This window comes from Oncorhynchus keta, chromosome 17 (assembly GCF_023373465.1).
Source record: "Oncorhynchus keta strain PuntledgeMale-10-30-2019 chromosome 17, Oket_V2, whole genome shotgun sequence".
Classification (NCBI taxonomy): Eukaryota; Metazoa; Chordata; class Actinopteri; order Salmoniformes; family Salmonidae; genus Oncorhynchus; species Oncorhynchus keta.
The window spans coordinates 50,450,810-50,467,854 of record NC_068437.1 but is presented as its reverse complement, the minus strand read 5'-3'; the positions used below and the strand labels follow the sequence as shown (position 1 = coordinate 50,467,854).

The window sequence follows — 17,045 nt, the reverse complement described above, 5'->3', positions numbered from 1 at the left end:
ATTGAGGGCGAAGGAGAGATTTTTATGAGTCTCTGTGTGGGGAGTAAAGGTGATCTAGAGTTTTTTTTTCACTTCTAGTTGCACAGGTGACATGCTGGTAGAAATGAGGTCAAATGGATTTCAGTTTTCCGGAAATAAAGTCACCGGCCAATAGCTTATCATTACATTTACATTTAAGTCATTTAGCAGACGCTCTTATCCAGAGCGACTTACAAATTGTGGGGTATTCTACGTCAGGCGAGCAGAACCTCGAGACTTCCTTAATATTAGATATCGCACACCAGCTGTTATTAACAAAGAGGGATAACATCTGATTGTGAAAACATATACAATATTTTCACTAAAATATTAATTTTAAATGTTTTAACTCTGAACTCTTGCTTCTATATACATCATGTATGAATGGTACTGTATCTAGCAGCAGCACCCACTCGTTGTTACGCTAAATGTGTGAAGAGGTGTGGAGTCAGGCGCAGAGAGCAAAAGATGTGGGAAAAAACACGCTTTAATGTCCAGGAAAAATAACATGAACAAAAGTAGGAAAACAAATGATCAGAATTATAAACGGACAGCGCGAAACCCAAAATGCAAACAAAATACACTCAAACACAGAACAGACGAACAAGCCCGCACGAAACAGAAGCGGGCTGAACAAACTTACTTACCCCACCCTAACAACCAAACAAGAAACAGGTGATACCAATCAGACAAAACCAAAGGAACACAGAACAACGGATCGGTGATAGCTAGTAGACCGGCGACGACGACCGCCGAGCGCCACCCGAACAAGAAGGGGAGTCACCTTCGGTAATATTCGTGATACTCGTAGCACGCGCTCCAGCAGGTATATCTCACTGCTCACCCCCAAAGCCAATTCCTCCTTTGGTCGTCTTTCCTTCCAGTTCTCTGCTGCCCATGACTGGAACGAATTGCAAAAATCTCTGAAGCTGGAGACTCACATCTCCCTCACTAGCTTTAAGCACCAGCTGTCAGAGCATTTTACAGATCACTGCACCTGTACTTAGCCTTAATCTGTTAACAGCCCATCTATCTACCTACCTCATCCCCATACTGGTATTTATTTATTTTGCTCCTTTGCACCCCAGTATCTCTACCTGCACATTCATCTTCTGCCAATCTACCATTCCAGTGTTTAACTGCTATATTGTAATTACTTCGCCACCAGGGCCTATTTTTTGCCTTAACTCCCTTATCTTACCTCATTTGCACTCACTGTATATAGACTTTTTGTTTTCTTTTGTTCTACTGTATTATTGACTGTATGTTTTGTTTATTCCATGTGTAACTCTGTGTTGTTGTATGTGTCGAATTGCTACGCTTTATCTTGGCCAGGTCGCAGTTGCAAATGAGAACTTGTTCTCAACTAGCCTACCTGGTTAAATAAAGGTGAAATAAAAAATAAAAATAATAAATCTAATGATGGACTGTTTTTGTTGTAATATCTTTATTTGAAATAACAATTTCTTCAACATCTCTGGAGAAAGCTGCCACTTTTCACTACCAGAGGTTAGAGCTGATGAGAGATCAGAGATATCGTTGCAACTCTGTGTTCCATTATAGATAACACAAGTTATCTCAAGATAGTAGCCTATTTTATTTTATGCCAGAACCTGAAACAGCAGTAAACATTTTTTTGCTTCCCAACTTGTATCCAATAATGATTTCAGATCAAAATGATTGGTGTCATTTCCCCTTTGTTAAATAGTCTATCTATTGGTTCGATTTAGATTCATATTAAGACAAGGAACATTCCTGCAGGTCAAAAGGGCTTCAATAGTTCTTAGTCCTGCACACATATGAACATACACAGGAGGATTATGGGAAAAGGAAGGAGATGAACAGCCTTTCCTTGAGTGTGAATCACATCAATTGGCTTATCAGCTGGAACATATGGCCTCTCTGTGATATGTCAAATCCCAGTTGGTTTTCTGCCAATTGCACTGTTTTGTTGTTGATGTCATTGACATAATTTGTTGCTACACCTCCTAAGGGAAATAAGATTGTCAGATTTACAGATACGTCCTACTGAGTTTAATCTGAAAGAATCTGCAAGAACCAGAGTTCAAAAAGTACACTTCAATTGCCATGTACAACAAACTTTGATTGTTTTACAAGGAAGTTAATCTGACTGCCTTGATTAGATTTATTGACAAAGAGGATTTGTTTCATTGTTTTACTTTTTTCCTCAAATGTATGAGGAGGACCATGAGCAGTGTGGTGTGAAATCACTAGCAGTGCTTGACTTGGACTGAAATAGGTGCCGGTACTCATTTTGAGTGCCGGTAGTGTGTTTATATTTAGGTGCAGGAACTCCACCGTACTTTAAGGCCTATTCTGTAAGAGGTGCAGGAATTCAAGCAGTAGACAATGTGAGGGGCCGGTATTCAGTTCTGGTGAGCTCCTGTCCAAGTCAAGCACCGGACACCAGACAGACAGGCACACTCAAACCAGTGGCAGCAGTAAACACTATAGTATATCAGAGACATATGGCCTAGGTTACTATAAGTATTTCTTCAGACAGTTGGAAACATCCCAGGTCTGAGAATATTGTCTTTGGAAAGCCAGCCTCTTTCTCTCTCTCTGACATGTCAGACAACACAACACACACCCAGAGTGATGCCACCTAGTGTATGTTTACTCCAGACACAGACTCAGATTGAGGTGCCTGTACTCTGTCATGCTGAGTTCGACAGTTAGATGGTGAGTAGACAGAGGGCTATAGGCCAGTAAGTCATGGGTTCAGGCTCACTTAGAGATCCCTGTTCAGATATTATATTACAGAGATTTGGTGTAAAGTAGGGGGTCCCAAAATACCATCTGTGATGATGCTACAGTGCAGCCTATTTTGTAGAGCATTCAAACTAAATTAGAATAGATAATGAATTATTATTTATAAATAAGGGTTTACATACTGTAGGTAGGTCTCTGTTTAGTTGTGGTAACTAATTAATCCAACAGTCTGCAAACCATGGTATCTGAAGGCTTAGGCGACCTCTGGTGGTTCAATTGAAAATAATACATGAATGGAAATCACTGTATTGTAGCCCATTTAGTCTAAAATGTATTCAGTGCTAGGCATATACTAGCTTACCACCAATTTTTCGTTATTATGGATAGGGAAATGCATCCATGACGCAGTTTCTCTTGCTCTCTCTTCATATTGAGAATAGACAAGGATAAGCAAGGATGAGTAGACTAGACTACAACTCCAGCAACAAGTGGGAGGTGAAAAGTGATCCAGTCCATGTACAGTGAGCAAGTGACGTCGACATTAAGCGCATATATTTCTATTGCCTGCGTTAATATAGGCTGTTTTCAGATTTTGATTTTACGCACATTCAGTATAGTCTGCAGCTTCATCTGTTTGTTCATCTACACCTGACCAAACTTCTGACAACTTGTTTACGTTGCAACTGCAGAGGCTGTTTCCAACACCGTCCAACGCGACTCCGGACCCGCTAAGAGAATTGATCATGTGCGCCGACTGCCTAAATCCATGCAAGGACAGAGAAAGTTGCAGAAAGGTTTTGAACTCTGGCGAGATGGACAATGAGCCGCGTATGATGAAAGAAGAAGAATCTGACTTTGACCACAGAGATGTTGACCACAGAGATGTTGGTATCTGTCAGAAAGGATGCGGGCTTCTCTTGTCCCATACAGACATTGTCCAGGGAGACCATTGCTGTTTGGATGCGCTTCGTATGCTGAATGATGGGCTCCAGGAGAGAAGCGCTACCATGGAGCACGAAGGCCGAATGCAGAGGCTCAGGTGGGGTAGGAGAGAGCAATCCCTCCTCGCCCAGGTGTCTTCCATCCAGAGCGAAGCACAGCTGACTGCTTTGAAGTACAAGCGAAAGTTACACCAATACATGTTGAATATCAACAACATAACCGAACAGGTTATTGGACATTACAAGCAGGTGAGGAATAGTAAACAAGTATTGATTTTGATATAGCATCTTTCATAATGCCTAGGTAAGCTACCACACAAAACAACTGTATTTGAGATAAATACTTGATGTTTCATTCATTATCGAGCAAAATGATTAGCTATTTTTAATAAGAAATAGAAGCCATTAATTGAAGAGTATACAGTTTTGACACCAAGCCTCCATCACTTTTCCCTTATGATAATGTAGCCTATACAGAGTAACTCGGGGGCCCCTGGACTCTGTGTGTCTGATCCGGGTCTAACTGATGCAGTGTTCGGGCTCCAGGACCTGAAGGAGCATGGCGGGGTACCAGAGGTAAACCATCACAACACTGTAACACAGGTGATTACACAGCTGTACTGTGGCTTTACCCACTCAGCATATTACTCTACTGTGAGGTTTAGTCTTTTCAGAGCACATCGTTGACTCCTTGTGACTGAGGGGATTCCGTCCGTAGTTATCATCAGACCTATTCAATTCAGCCTATTGCCAATACCTTGGCTTTCCCCCGGTCAGACAACCCTTTGTTCAAACATTGACTTTAGGGATCCCATCCACTGTTACGGTATTGAGTGGTAGTGCTCTGAAGCTTAGTTAGAGTTTATAGACCGTAAGCTCAGTTCACACCCTTTCCTTCATTGTTTTGTGTGGTAAATGTCATGCTGAGAGTGTTTTGAATTCCTCTTTTATCTCTTCAGGAAGTAGGATAGTTACATTTCATAGATGATAATAAAATGGTGGCTTGGGGAGTTATTATGTCACAATTTTCCATCCCAAAGCAGACCACTTCAGGTTGTTAAAAATCACAAATGGAAACAAACACAAAATGTGGTGGCTTATGCTTCCTGAGGAGCGATGGGCCTAAGTACGTATGGAAATCTTACTGTGCTTTCAATCAAAGTTTTTCCCCACTAACAGTAAGCTTGTCATTTTAAAAATTGTCTGTGGGAAATTCCATAGCTTTTACTGTGACCCTGTGAATCAAGCCCAGCCCTGTTTCTGACCTTTAACCTGTAACTTTTACACAGAAGTGGACAGAGTGACAGACAAAACAGTACATGACAAACTACTTCTCCTGCTGAGTTTTGTTCCAACTTCAAATGAGAAACATGACCCCAAAGAATGGTCTTTGATGGGTCGCAGAGGATCGGGTGTATTTCCTGGTCACGTTCATACAGGTCATTGTGGCTGTTTTCAGGGTGTTGGTGTCAACTAAGCACCCGGTCAGATTTCATCCCAAGTCATTACAATGATTGATTGTTCAGATGGAGAGGAATGTGAGGGGAAGTTGTAATCTTGTTTTCTTTGTTTATGGACTAGTAAATGAATGCCTGTTACTTTGCATTTAGACTAAGTCATTAATGGTATATTTCCTTTTTTCCAATTTGCTAAATTCCTCAAGTTGTTTTCAAGCCTTAAACTATGTCTACACTTATAATAGTTTGATCTAACTGATATTGAATGAGTGTGGTCTAGGGGTTTCAGCCCATATCAAACCACCTCTCTCTTGGCTCCTGCTGCTTGCTATCCTGACAATAGACTTTCTGTCAGAGAACACTTTGAGGTAGATTCTGTTTGTGCATCCCAAATGGTTACCTGTTCCCTACATAGTGCACTAATTTCCCCCTTTGTCCTATGGGTCCTGGTGAAAAGCTGTGCACTAGGGAATAGGGTGCCATTTGGGGACGCAGCCTGTGTTATTGGCTTTCTCTGACCAGGGAGACAGTGTTTTGTTTGGGGCCAAGCGGGAGAGGGGAGGGTGTGGGTAGTTTTAATTCTGGTAATGGTCACATAAAGTATGTTTAATGGCCTCTAGCATGCTGTGAGAGTGCAGCTAGACTCACTTTTGATTAATAGAGAAAATGATTTACTCTGTGGTGGCAGCTCTGGAGAGGGACACACACACACACACACACACACACACACACACACACACACACACACACACACACACAGCTACTTCCAGACTTTTATCATGGCTAAACACTTCCACTAGATAAGCCAGATGAGATCTGTAATTGCCTCTGCTGTTGTTTTCATGAACGTGTTTGCCAATACCTGAGTTTCCTCCATTTTGTCAAAATCCCAAAGGAATTGACTTTAGTTCTTGCTCTGTAATGATGAGCAACTGTAGAGATACAATATCATACTATTTAATTCTGTGACAGGAACTGGTAAACATCTCTTAGGATTTACCTTTAAACCTGATGTTGCTTTGTCTTTTATCAGACTCTCTCTTCATAATCTCCACAGTTGTAGTGTTGTTTGTCTCAGTCAAATTGTCTGGGAAGTTGTTGTTACACCTTACTAATGGTAAGAGCTCACTTCATTTGGAATGTTTCTGTGATGGTGAAGTACCCTGAGTCCTTGTCTACAACCAACAGCACTAGTCCACGAGGAAGAGAGGCTGTGCTGTGATAGGGGGATTTCAAGTATAAGCCTGCCAAAGTCCCATCTCATTGTGACAGTTTGTTGTGAGCAGTGGTACTGTACATGTATATACAATGAGCCAGGTGGTGTTGTTTTCATGCAGCTTGAGAACATTTGATGTAGATGCTGCAGCTGATACTCTTCACACTGCCTTCCCTTCCTCTGGGCTACTAACCCCCCCAGCCTTCCCATCCTCTGGGCTACCCCCCCCCCAGCCTTCCCTTCCTCTGGGCTACTACCCCCCCCAGCCTTCCCTTCCTCTGGGCTACCTCCCCCAGCCTTCCCTTCCTCTGGGCTACCGCCCCCAGCCTCCCCTCCTCTGGGCTACTACCCCCCCCAGCCTTCCCTTCCTCTGGGCTACCTCCCCCAGCCTTCCCTTCCTCTGGGCTACCTCCCCCAGCCTTCCCTTCCTCTGGGCTACCCCCCAGCCTTCCCTTCCTCTGGGCTACCGCCCCCAGCCTTCCCTTCCACTGGGCTACCTCCCCCAGCCTTCCCTTCCTCTGGGCTACCTCCCCCAGCCTCCCTTCCTCTGGGCTACCCCCCCCAGCCTTCCCTTCCTCTGGGCCACGCCCCACCCGCAGCCTTCCCTTCCTCTGGACTACGCCCCCACCCCCACCCCCAGCCTTCCCTTCCTCTGGCCCCCGCCCCCACCCCCAGCTACGCCCCACCCGCAGCCTTCCCTTCCTCTGGGCTATCCCCCCCCCCAGCCTTCCCATCCTCTGGGCTACCCCCCCAGCCTTCCCTTCCTCTGGGCTACTACCCCCCAGCCTTCCCTTCCTCTGGGCTACCTCCCCCAGCCTTCCCTTCCTCTGGGCTACCGCCCCCAGCCTCCCCTCCTCTGGGCTACTACCCCCCCCAGCCTTCCCTTCCTCTGGGCTACCTCCCCCAGCCTTCCCTTCCTCTGGGCTACCTCCCCCAGCCTTCCCTTCCTCTGGGCTACCTCCCCCAGCCTTCCCTTCCTCTGGGCTACCCCCCCCAGCCTTCCCTTCCTCTGGGCTACCCCCCCCCCAGCCTTCCCTTCCTCTGGGCTACCTCCCCCAGCCTTCCCTTCCTCTGGGCTACCTCCCCCAGCCTTCCCTTCCTCTGGGCTACCCCCCAGCCTTCCCTTCCTCTGGGCCACGCCCCCACCCGCAGCCTTCCCTTCCTCTGGACTACCCCCCCACCCCCACCCCCAGCCTTACCCCCAGCCTTCCCTTCCTCTGGGCTACCCCCCCCAGCCTTCCCTTCCTCTGGGCTACTACCCCCCAGCCTTCCCTTCCCTGGGCTACCTCCCCCAGCCTTCCCTTCCTCTGGGCTATCCCCCCCCAGCCTTCCCTTCCTCTGGGCTACCCCCCCAGCCTTCCCTTCCTCTGGGCTACTACTCCCCCAGCCTTCCCTTCCTCTGGGCTACCTCCCCCAGCCTTCCCTTCCTCTGGGCTACCGCCCCCAGCCTCCCCTCCTCTGGGCTACTCCCCCCAGCCTTCCCTTCCTCTGGGCTACCTCCCCCAGCCTTCCCTTCCTCTGGGCTACCCCCCCCAGCCTCCCTTCCTCTGGGCTACACCTCCCCCAGCCTTCCCTTCCTCTGGGCTACCCCCCCCAGCCTTCCCTTCCTCTGGGCCACGCCCCCCCCCAGCCTTCCCTTCCTCTGGGCTACCCCCCCCCCCAGCCTTCCCTTCCTCTGGGCTCGCCCCCACCCCACCCCCAGCCTTCCCTTCCTCTGGGCTACCTCCCCCAGCCTTCCCTTCCTCTGGGCTACCCCCCCAGCCTCCCTTCCTCTGGGCTAGCCCCCCCAGCCTTCCCTTCCTCTGGGCTACCCCCCCCCCAGCCTTCCTCTGGGCTACCCCCCCCCCAGCCTTCCCTTCCTCTGGCCACCCCCACCCGCACCTTCCCTTCCTCCTACCCTCTGGGCTACCCCCCAGCCTTCCCTTCCTCTGGGCTACGCCCCACCCGCAGCCTTCCCTTCCTCTGGGCTACCCCCCACCCCCAGCCTTCCCTTCCTCTGGGCTACCCCCCCAGCCTTCCCAGAGCATGAAGTCAATGAGGACAGTGAGAGTCAGTCAGTTGTTTTGTTATTGAAGAGGACTAACTGAAGTAAGACCAGTATGATTTGGACAGGCTGAGTCACTCCTGCCTTACAAAGGATCCATATCCCTACCAGGGAAGCAGACTAAAACTGGGTGCGGTTAAATTTACTCTGTAGGTTCATGCCTTCATTATTATAGCTTTTGGGCTACAAGGGGGCTACCTCCCCCAGCCCAGAGGAAGGGAGGCTGGGGGCGTAGCCCAGAAGGAAGGGTAGGCTGGGCTACCTCCCCCCACTCCCCCAGGGGTACCCCCCCCAGCCTTCCCTTCCCAGAGGAAGGGAAGGCTGGGGGGGGGTGTAGCCCAGAGGAAGGCAGGCTGGGGGTAGCCCAGAGGAAGGGAGGGGGGGGGTAGCCCTGAGGAGGGGAAGGCTGGGGGGTAGCCCGGAGGAAGGGAAGGCTGGGGGGGGGGTAGCCTAGAGGAAGGGAAGGCTGGGGGGAGGGGGGTAGCCCAGAGGAAGGGAAGGCTGGGGGTCGGGGTAGCCCTGAGAAGGGGAAGGCTGGGGGCAGCCCGGAGGAAGGGAAGGCTGGGGGGGTAGCCTAGAGGAAGGGAAGGCTGGGGGGTAGCCTAGAGGAAGGGAAGGCTGGGGGAGGGGGGTAGCCCAGAGGAAGGGAAGGCTGGGGGGTAGCCCAGAGGAAGGGAAGGCTGGGGGGGGGGTAGCCCGGAGGAAGGGAAGGCTGGGGGGTAGCCTAGAGGAAGGGAAGGCTGGGGGAGGGGGGTAGCCCAGAGGAAGGGAAGGCTGGGGGTCGGGGTAGCCCTGAGAAGGGGAAGGCTGGGGGGGGTAGCCTAGAGGAAGGGAAGGCTGGGGGGGGTAGCCCAGAGGAAGGTAAGGCTGGGGGGTAGCCCTAAGACCAGGAGGAGGGGAAGGCTGGGGGGTAGCCCGGAGGAAGGGAAGGCTGGGGGTAGCCTAGAGGAAGGGAAGGCTGGGGGTAGCCCAGAGGAAGGGAGGCTGGGGGGGGTAGCCCAGAGGAAGGGAGGCTGGGGGGTAGCCCAGAGGAAGGGAAGGCTGGGGGGGGGGTAGCCCAGAGGAAGGGAGGCTGGGGGGGGGGGTAGCCCAGAGGAAGGGAAGGCTGGGGGGGGGGTAGCCCTGAGGAGGGGAAGGCTGGGGGGGGTAGCCCAGAGGAAGGGAAGGCTGGGGGGGGTAGCCCTGAGGAGGGGAAGGCTGGGGGAGGGGGGGGTAGCCCGGAGGAAGGGAAGGCTGGGGGGGGGTAGCCCTGAGGAGGGGAAGGCTGGGGGGCAGCCCTGAGGAGGAAAGGCTGGGGGGCAGCCCGGAGGAAGGAAAGGCTGGGGGGGGTAGCCCAGAGGAAGGGAAGGCTGGGGAGCAGCCCGGAGGAAGGGAAGGCTGGGGGTAGCCCAGAGGAAGGGAAGGTAGCCCAGAGGAAGGGAAGGTAGCCCAGAGGAAGGAGGCTGGGGGGGGTAGCCCAGAGGAAGGGAGGCTGGGGGGGGTAGCCCAGAGGAGGGAAGGAAGGCTGGGGGGGGTAGCCCAGAGGAAGGAAGGCTGGGGAACTGTAGCCCGGAGGAAGGAGGCCTGGGGAATTGTAGCCCGGAGGAAGGAAGGCTGGGGGACTGTAGCCCGGAGGAAGGAAGGCTGGGGGACTGTAGCCCGGAGGAAGGAAGGCTGGGGGACTGTAGCCCGGAGGAAGGAAGGCTGGGGGGCTGTCGCCTGGAGGAAGGGAAGGCTGGGGGGCTGTCGCCTGGAGGAAGGAAGGCTGGGGGGCTGTCGCCTGGAGGAAGGAAGGCTGGGGGGCTGTCGGCTGGAGGAGGGAAGGGGGCTGTCGCCTGGAGGAAGGGAAGGCTGGGGGGCTGTCGCCTGGAGGAAGGGAAGGCTGGGGGCTGTCGCCTGGAGGAAGGGAAGGCTGGGGGGCTGTCGCCTGGAGGAAGGGAAGGCTAGGGGGGGTGTAGCCAGGAGGAAGGGTGGGGGGAGAGGAGATGGAAAAGGTCATTATGTTCAGGCCCAGAACACAAAGATGACAGGAACAGATAACTCTGTGACCAGAGAAAAAATAGATTTATCACCTTTTCTTTCTTGTCGGCTGATAAGATACTTTTTTTCCCCCCCTTGCTTATGCTGAAACGAGTCTGAGCTGAGAGCCCAAACAAAAGATGATTGCTGATGGAAAAATATCATTTTCAATAGGATTTGTTCCCCCTCGGTAAAAACAATGTTTTACTGATTTTGGCTGTATTTCTGTAGAAACAATGTTATGCTGTTCTGAGAGACATTATCAGATAATCATCAACTCTGCGTGTTGTTGTAGCAGGCAGGCAGACAGACAGGCAGGCAGGCAGGCAGGCAGGCAGGCAGGCAGGCAGGCAGGCAGGCAGGCAGGCAGGCAGGCAGGCAGGCAGGCAGGCAGGCAGGCAGGCAGGCAGGCAGGCAGGCAGGCAGGCAGGCAGGCAGGCAGGCAGGCAGGCAGGCAGGCAGGCAGGCAGGCAGGCAGGCAGGCAGGCAGGCAGGCAGGCAGGCAGGCAGGCAGGCGGGCAGGCAGGCAGGCAGGCAGGCAGGCAGGCAGGCAGGCAGGCAGGCAGGCAGGCAGGCAGGCAGGCAGGCAGGCAGGCAGGCAGGCAGGCAGGCAGGCAGGCAGGCAGGCAGGCAGGCAGGCAGGCAGGCAGGCAGGCAGACAGACAGACAGACAGACACTGGTGGCTCAAGGGTCACATCCATTGTGGAGGGAGGCTGCTACTGGATCTCAAAGGCACATACTTACCCAGCTAATCGAGAGCGCGTAACTGTGTTCTCTGTCAGTTTCCTACAGTACTTACAGTCCCTTGTCTACTTCTAACAGACCTAAGGTCAGCATTTAGATAACTCAGCTGGAGGGTGTTTTTTTGTGTGTTTTTTTTCCGTCCTTTCAAAATTGGTAGATGAAGAAAACTTGAATATACTTCATAGAAATCCCTTGTCAACAAGTGCATGGTTGCATAGGGGTGCAAATGTGGGGTGCATAGTGATACTGTTGTACGTTCCAGATGCTCGGGCTGTTTCTGTACCTGCTGTGCTCTGTGAGCAGGGTAACTGTTTACTCTAGCTCCTGCTCATAGAAAGGACCGCCCTCCATGGTATTTCCTGTTTCCTGTATCGTTTGACTATTACGCACAACTGCCTTCTAGTTGGTCAGCTAGCAGCTCAAACAAACTTCCTCATGGATTTATTTAGATATTAGTGGAGGGTGGCTTTATTTAGATATTTGAGGAGGGTGGCTTTATTTAGATATTTGAGGAGGGTGGCTTTATTAAGATAGATAGTAGTGGAGGGTGGCTTTATTTAGTAGTGGAGGGTGGCTTTATTTAGATAGATAGTAGTGGAGGGTACGAGAAGGCAGTATATTGATCAGGTGTGTTACATAGTTGTGGAAAAGAAGGTCCTGAACACTGGGCTGATCAGTATCACTAGTTGATTTCCTGTTACGTTTCGGACTCACTGCCTTCATCAGAGAACTCGTGACTCTTCAGTTTTCTTCAGTTTTCTGTGTCTTTTCATGTGCTCCGGATGAAGGGTTAACTCAAATCTTAGATTTGATATTGAGCTAAGGAATTTTCAGTGTGTATTTCCTTGTCAGATTGGCTAACCTTCTGTTGTTCTTAAGCTTTGAGTCGTGTGGCCTTAAAAGAGTCAGAGGTTGAGATGTCATCTGGATGACAGAGAGTGTTGCTATGGTGCTGGACCACACCACCAAGGTCGTTCCAGGTCAACAAAGACGTGACTGTTGTGTTTGGTGGTGTGTGTGTTGACTCTGTCTCTTTTCCCTCCTTGGCGGTGCGTTATAATGTGTGTTGAGGCCTGTTGTTTTAGGCAGTCGGTGTGAAACAGGATGCAGTTCCACTAAAGGCCATCGTGGTCATACAGAGACAGGGTTTTTTCTGCGGGGTGTTTTTTCAGTCTGACTATATCCAAATAGTATTTTTTTTTAAATATATACACTGAACAAAAATATAAATGTAAAGTGTTGGTTTCATGAGGTGAAATAAAATCCCAGTTTACATCCTTGTTAGTGAGCATCTCTCCTTTGCCAAGACAATCCATTCACCTGACAGGTGTGGTATACCATGGCATTACACAGGTGCACCTTGTGCGAAGGACAATAAAGGGCCACTCTAAAATGTACATTTTTGTCACACAACACAATGCCACAGATGTCTAAAGTTTTGAGGGAGAGTACAATTGGCATGCTGACTGCAGAAATGTCCACCAGAGCTGTTGCCAGAGAATTGAATGTTCATTTCTCTACCATAAGCCGCCTCAAGTCGTTTTAGTGAATTTGTCAGTACCTCCAACTGCAGACCACATGTGGGCGAGTGGTTTGCTGATGAACAGAGTGCTCCGTGGTGGTGGGGTTATGGTATGGGCAGGCATTAGCTACGGACAACGAACACAATTGCATTTTATCAATGGAAATTTGAATGCAGAGATACCATGATGAGATCCAGATGCCCATTTTTCTTTTTAAAGTTATCTGTGACGAACAGACGCATATCTGTGTTCCCAGTCATGCGAAATCCATAGATTAGGGCCTAATTAATTAATTTAAATTGACTGATTTCCTGATATGAACTGTATCTCCAGTAAAATCTCTACAGTTGTTGGTTTTATATTTTTGTTCAGTATAAGATCATCTTTCAGCACCAACAATCACCAAAATAAAAGCTAGACAGTCAGGGAGAATCTAAAATTCCCCAAATGATGCATTCAGGCCCAGAACCCCCATTGATTTGTTAAGTCACTCAGATAGTATAAGCTTTGTAGAATGACAGGAAATTAGCTTTAAAACGGCTACATTCTGTCACTGCGGCTAATAGGAGGGCAGTCGGTGACATCACCGGTGGCCACACCCCATTCACGGCCACCATCTAAGCCCAATTTTGACCCAGAGTGAGGGTTGCTGGGCTTTTGGCTTGAGCTTTTTTGAAAGGCTTCCTTTCAGCAGTTGGAGTTTTGGTTATTTTGGGTGGGGTGTCGTTCATGACCCAATCTTCAATTAATCACATCAGTTGACCCTTAAGAACTACCCTATAAATCCACTACCCTTTAAATCCACTACCCTATAAATCCACTACCCTTTAAATCCACTACCCTTTAAATCCACTACCCTTTAAATCCACTACCCTATAAATCCACTACCCTATAAATCCACTACCCTTTAAATCCACTACCCTTTAAATCCACTACCCTATAAATCCACTACCCTATACATCCACTACCCTTTAAATCCACTACCCTATAAATCCACTACCCTATACATCCACTACCCTTTAAATCCACTACCCTATACATCCACTACCCTTTAAATCCACTACCCTATAAATCCACTAACCTTTAAATATACTACCCTTTAAATCCACTACCCTATAAATCCACTACCCTTTAAATCCACTACCCTTTAAATCCACTACCCTATAAATCCACTACCCTATAAATCCACTACCCTATAAATCCACTACCCTTTAAATCCACTACCCTTTAAATCCACTACCCTATAAGTCCACTAACCTTTAAATATACTACCCTTTAAATATACTACCCTTTAAATCCACTGCCCTATAAATCCACTGCCCTTTAAATACACTACCCTTTAAATATACTACCCTTTAAATCCATGACCCTATAAATCCACTACCCTTTAAATCCACTACCCTTTAAATCAACTACCCTTTAAATCCACTACCCTTTAAATCCACTACCCTTTAAATATACTACCCTTTAAATCCACTATCTTAAATAAATAAATCCACTACCCTATAAATCCACCCTAAATCCACTACCCCCTACCCTTTAAATCCACTACCCTTAAATCCACTACCCTATAAATCCACTACCCAATAAATTCACTACCCTATAAATCCACTACCCTATAAATCCACTACCCTTTAAATCCACTACCCTATAAATACACTACCCTTTAAATATACTACCCTTTAAATCCACGACCCTATAAATCCACTACCCTATAAATCCACTACCCTATAAATCCACTACCCTTTAAATCAACTACCCTTTAAATCCACTACCCTATAAATCCACTACCCTATAAATCCACTACCCTTTAAATCCACTACCCTATACATACACTACCCTTTAAATATACTACCCTTTAAATCCACTACCCTATACATACACTACCCTATAAATCCACTACCCTTTAAATCAACTACCCTTTAAATCCACTACCCTATAAATCCACTACCCTATAAATCCACTACCCTTTAAATACACTACCCTTTAAATATACTACCCTTTAAATCCATGACCCTATAAATCCACTACCCTTTAAATCCACTACCCTTTAAATCAACTACCCTTTAAATCCACTACCCTTTAAATCCACTACCCTTTAAATATACTACCCTTTAAATCCACTATCTTATAAATCCACTACCCTATAAATCCACTACCCTTTAAATCCACTACCCTTTAAATCCACTACCCTATAAATCCACTACCCAATAAATTCACTACCCTATAAATCCACTACCCTATAAATCCACTACCCTTTAAATCCACTACCCTATAAATACACTACCCTTTAAATATACTACCCTTTAAATCCACGACCCTATAAATCCACTACCCTATAAATCCACTACCCTATAAATCCACTACCCTTTAAATCCACTACCCTATAAATCCACTACCCTATAAATACCCACTCCACCCTATAAATCCAAATCCACTACCCTTTAAATCCACTCCACTACCCTATACATACACTACCTTTAAATATACTACCCTTTAAATCCACTACCCTATAAATCCACACTACCCTATAAATCCACTACCCTTTAAATCAACTACCCTTTAAATCCACTACCCTATAAATCCACTACCCTATAAATCCACTACCCTATAAATACACTACCCTTTAAATGTACTACCCTTTTTAAATCCACTACCCTATAAACCCACTACCCTATAAATCCACTACCCTTTAAATCAACTTTAAACACCTTTAAATCCACTACCCTATAAATCCACTACCCTTTAAATCCACTACCCTTTAAATCCACTACCCTTAAATCCACTACCCTTTAATCCACTACCCTTTAAATCCCCTTTAAATCCACTACCCTATAAAAATACCCACTACCCTTTAAATCCTTTAAACTACCCTTTAAATCCACTACCCTTTAAATCCACTACCCTTTAAATCCACTACCCTTTAAATCCACTACCCTTTAAATACACTACCCTTTAAATCCACTACCCTATAAATCCACTACCCTTTAAATCCACTACCCTATAAATCCACTACCCTTTAAATCCACTACCCTTTAAATCCACTACCCTATAAATCCACTACCCTATAAATCCACTACCTTTTAAATCCACTACCCTTTAAATATACTACCCTTTAAATCCACTACCCTATAAATCCACTACCCTTTAAATCCACTACCCTATAAATCCACTACCCTTTAAAATAAATACTACCCTTTAAAATCCACTACCCTTTAAATCCACTACCCTATAAATCCACCCTTAAACCCTTTAAATCCACTACCCTTTAAATCCACTACCCTTTAAATCCACTACCCTATAAATCCACTACCCTTTAAAATACCCAACTACCCTTTAAATCACACTAAACCTACCCTATAAATCCACTACCCTTTAAATCCACTACCCTTTAAATCACAACCCTACCCACTACCCTTTAAATCCACTACCCTATAAATACACTACCCTTTAAATATACTACCCTTTAAATCCACTACCCTATAAATCCACTACCCTATAAATATACTACCCTTTAAATCAACTACCCTTTAAATCCACTACCCTATAAATCCACTACCCTATAAATCCACTACCCTATAAATCCACTACCCTATAAATCCACTACCCTATAAATCCACTACCCTTTAAATATACTACCCTTTAAATCCACTACCCTTTAAATCCACTACCCTATAAATCCACTACCCTATAAATCCACTACCCTTTAAATCCACTACCCTTTAAATCCACTACCCTTTAAATCCACTACCCTTTAAATCCACTACCCTTTAAATCCACTACCCTTTAAATCCACTACCCTTTAAATCTACTACCCTTTAAATCCACTACCCTTTAAATCCACTACCCTTTAAATCCACTACCCTTTAAATCCACTACCCTATAAATCCACTACCCTTTAAATCCACTACCCTTTAAATCCACTACCCTATAAATCCACTACCCTTTAAATCCACTACCCTTTAAATCAACTACCCTTTAAATCCACTACCCTTTAAATCCACTACCCTTTAAATCCACTTTAAATCCACTACCCTTTAAATTAAATCCACTACCCTTTAAATCCACTACCCTTATAAATCCACTACCCTTTAAAATCCCTACCCTTTAAATCCACTTTAAATATACTACCCTTTAAACACGACCCTTAAAATACCCTTTAAATCACTACCCTTTAAATCCACTACCCTTTAAATCCACTACCCTATAAATCCACTACCCTATAAATCCACTACCCTATAAATCCACTACCCTATAAATACACTACCCTTTAAATCCACTACCCTTTAAATACCCTTTAACTACCCTTTAAATCCACTACCCTTTAAATCCACTACCCTATAAATCCACTATCCCTTTAAATATACTAC

General features: G+C 47.0%; 1 protein-coding gene across 2 annotated transcripts in view; it reads left to right on the top strand.

The window, feature by feature from the left end:
* The first annotated feature begins 2,796 nt into the window (after positions 1-2,796).
* Positions 2,797-17,045, top strand: part of LOC118395986 (PDZ domain-containing RING finger protein 4-like) — a 361,188-nt gene continuing 346,939 nt past the window's right edge. Inside the window, exons 1-2 of one of the 2 annotated variants that reach the window (XM_052466321.1) lie at positions 2,797-3,941; positions 4,161-4,295. In XM_052466321.1, coding sequence (XP_052322281.1) covers positions 3,495-3,941; positions 4,161-4,295 — 582 coding nt within the window. In that variant the 5' untranslated portion in view covers positions 2,797-3,494. The remainder of the gene's footprint in view (positions 3,942-4,160; positions 4,296-17,045) is intronic. The other variant, XM_052466322.1, reaches the window with a different exon arrangement.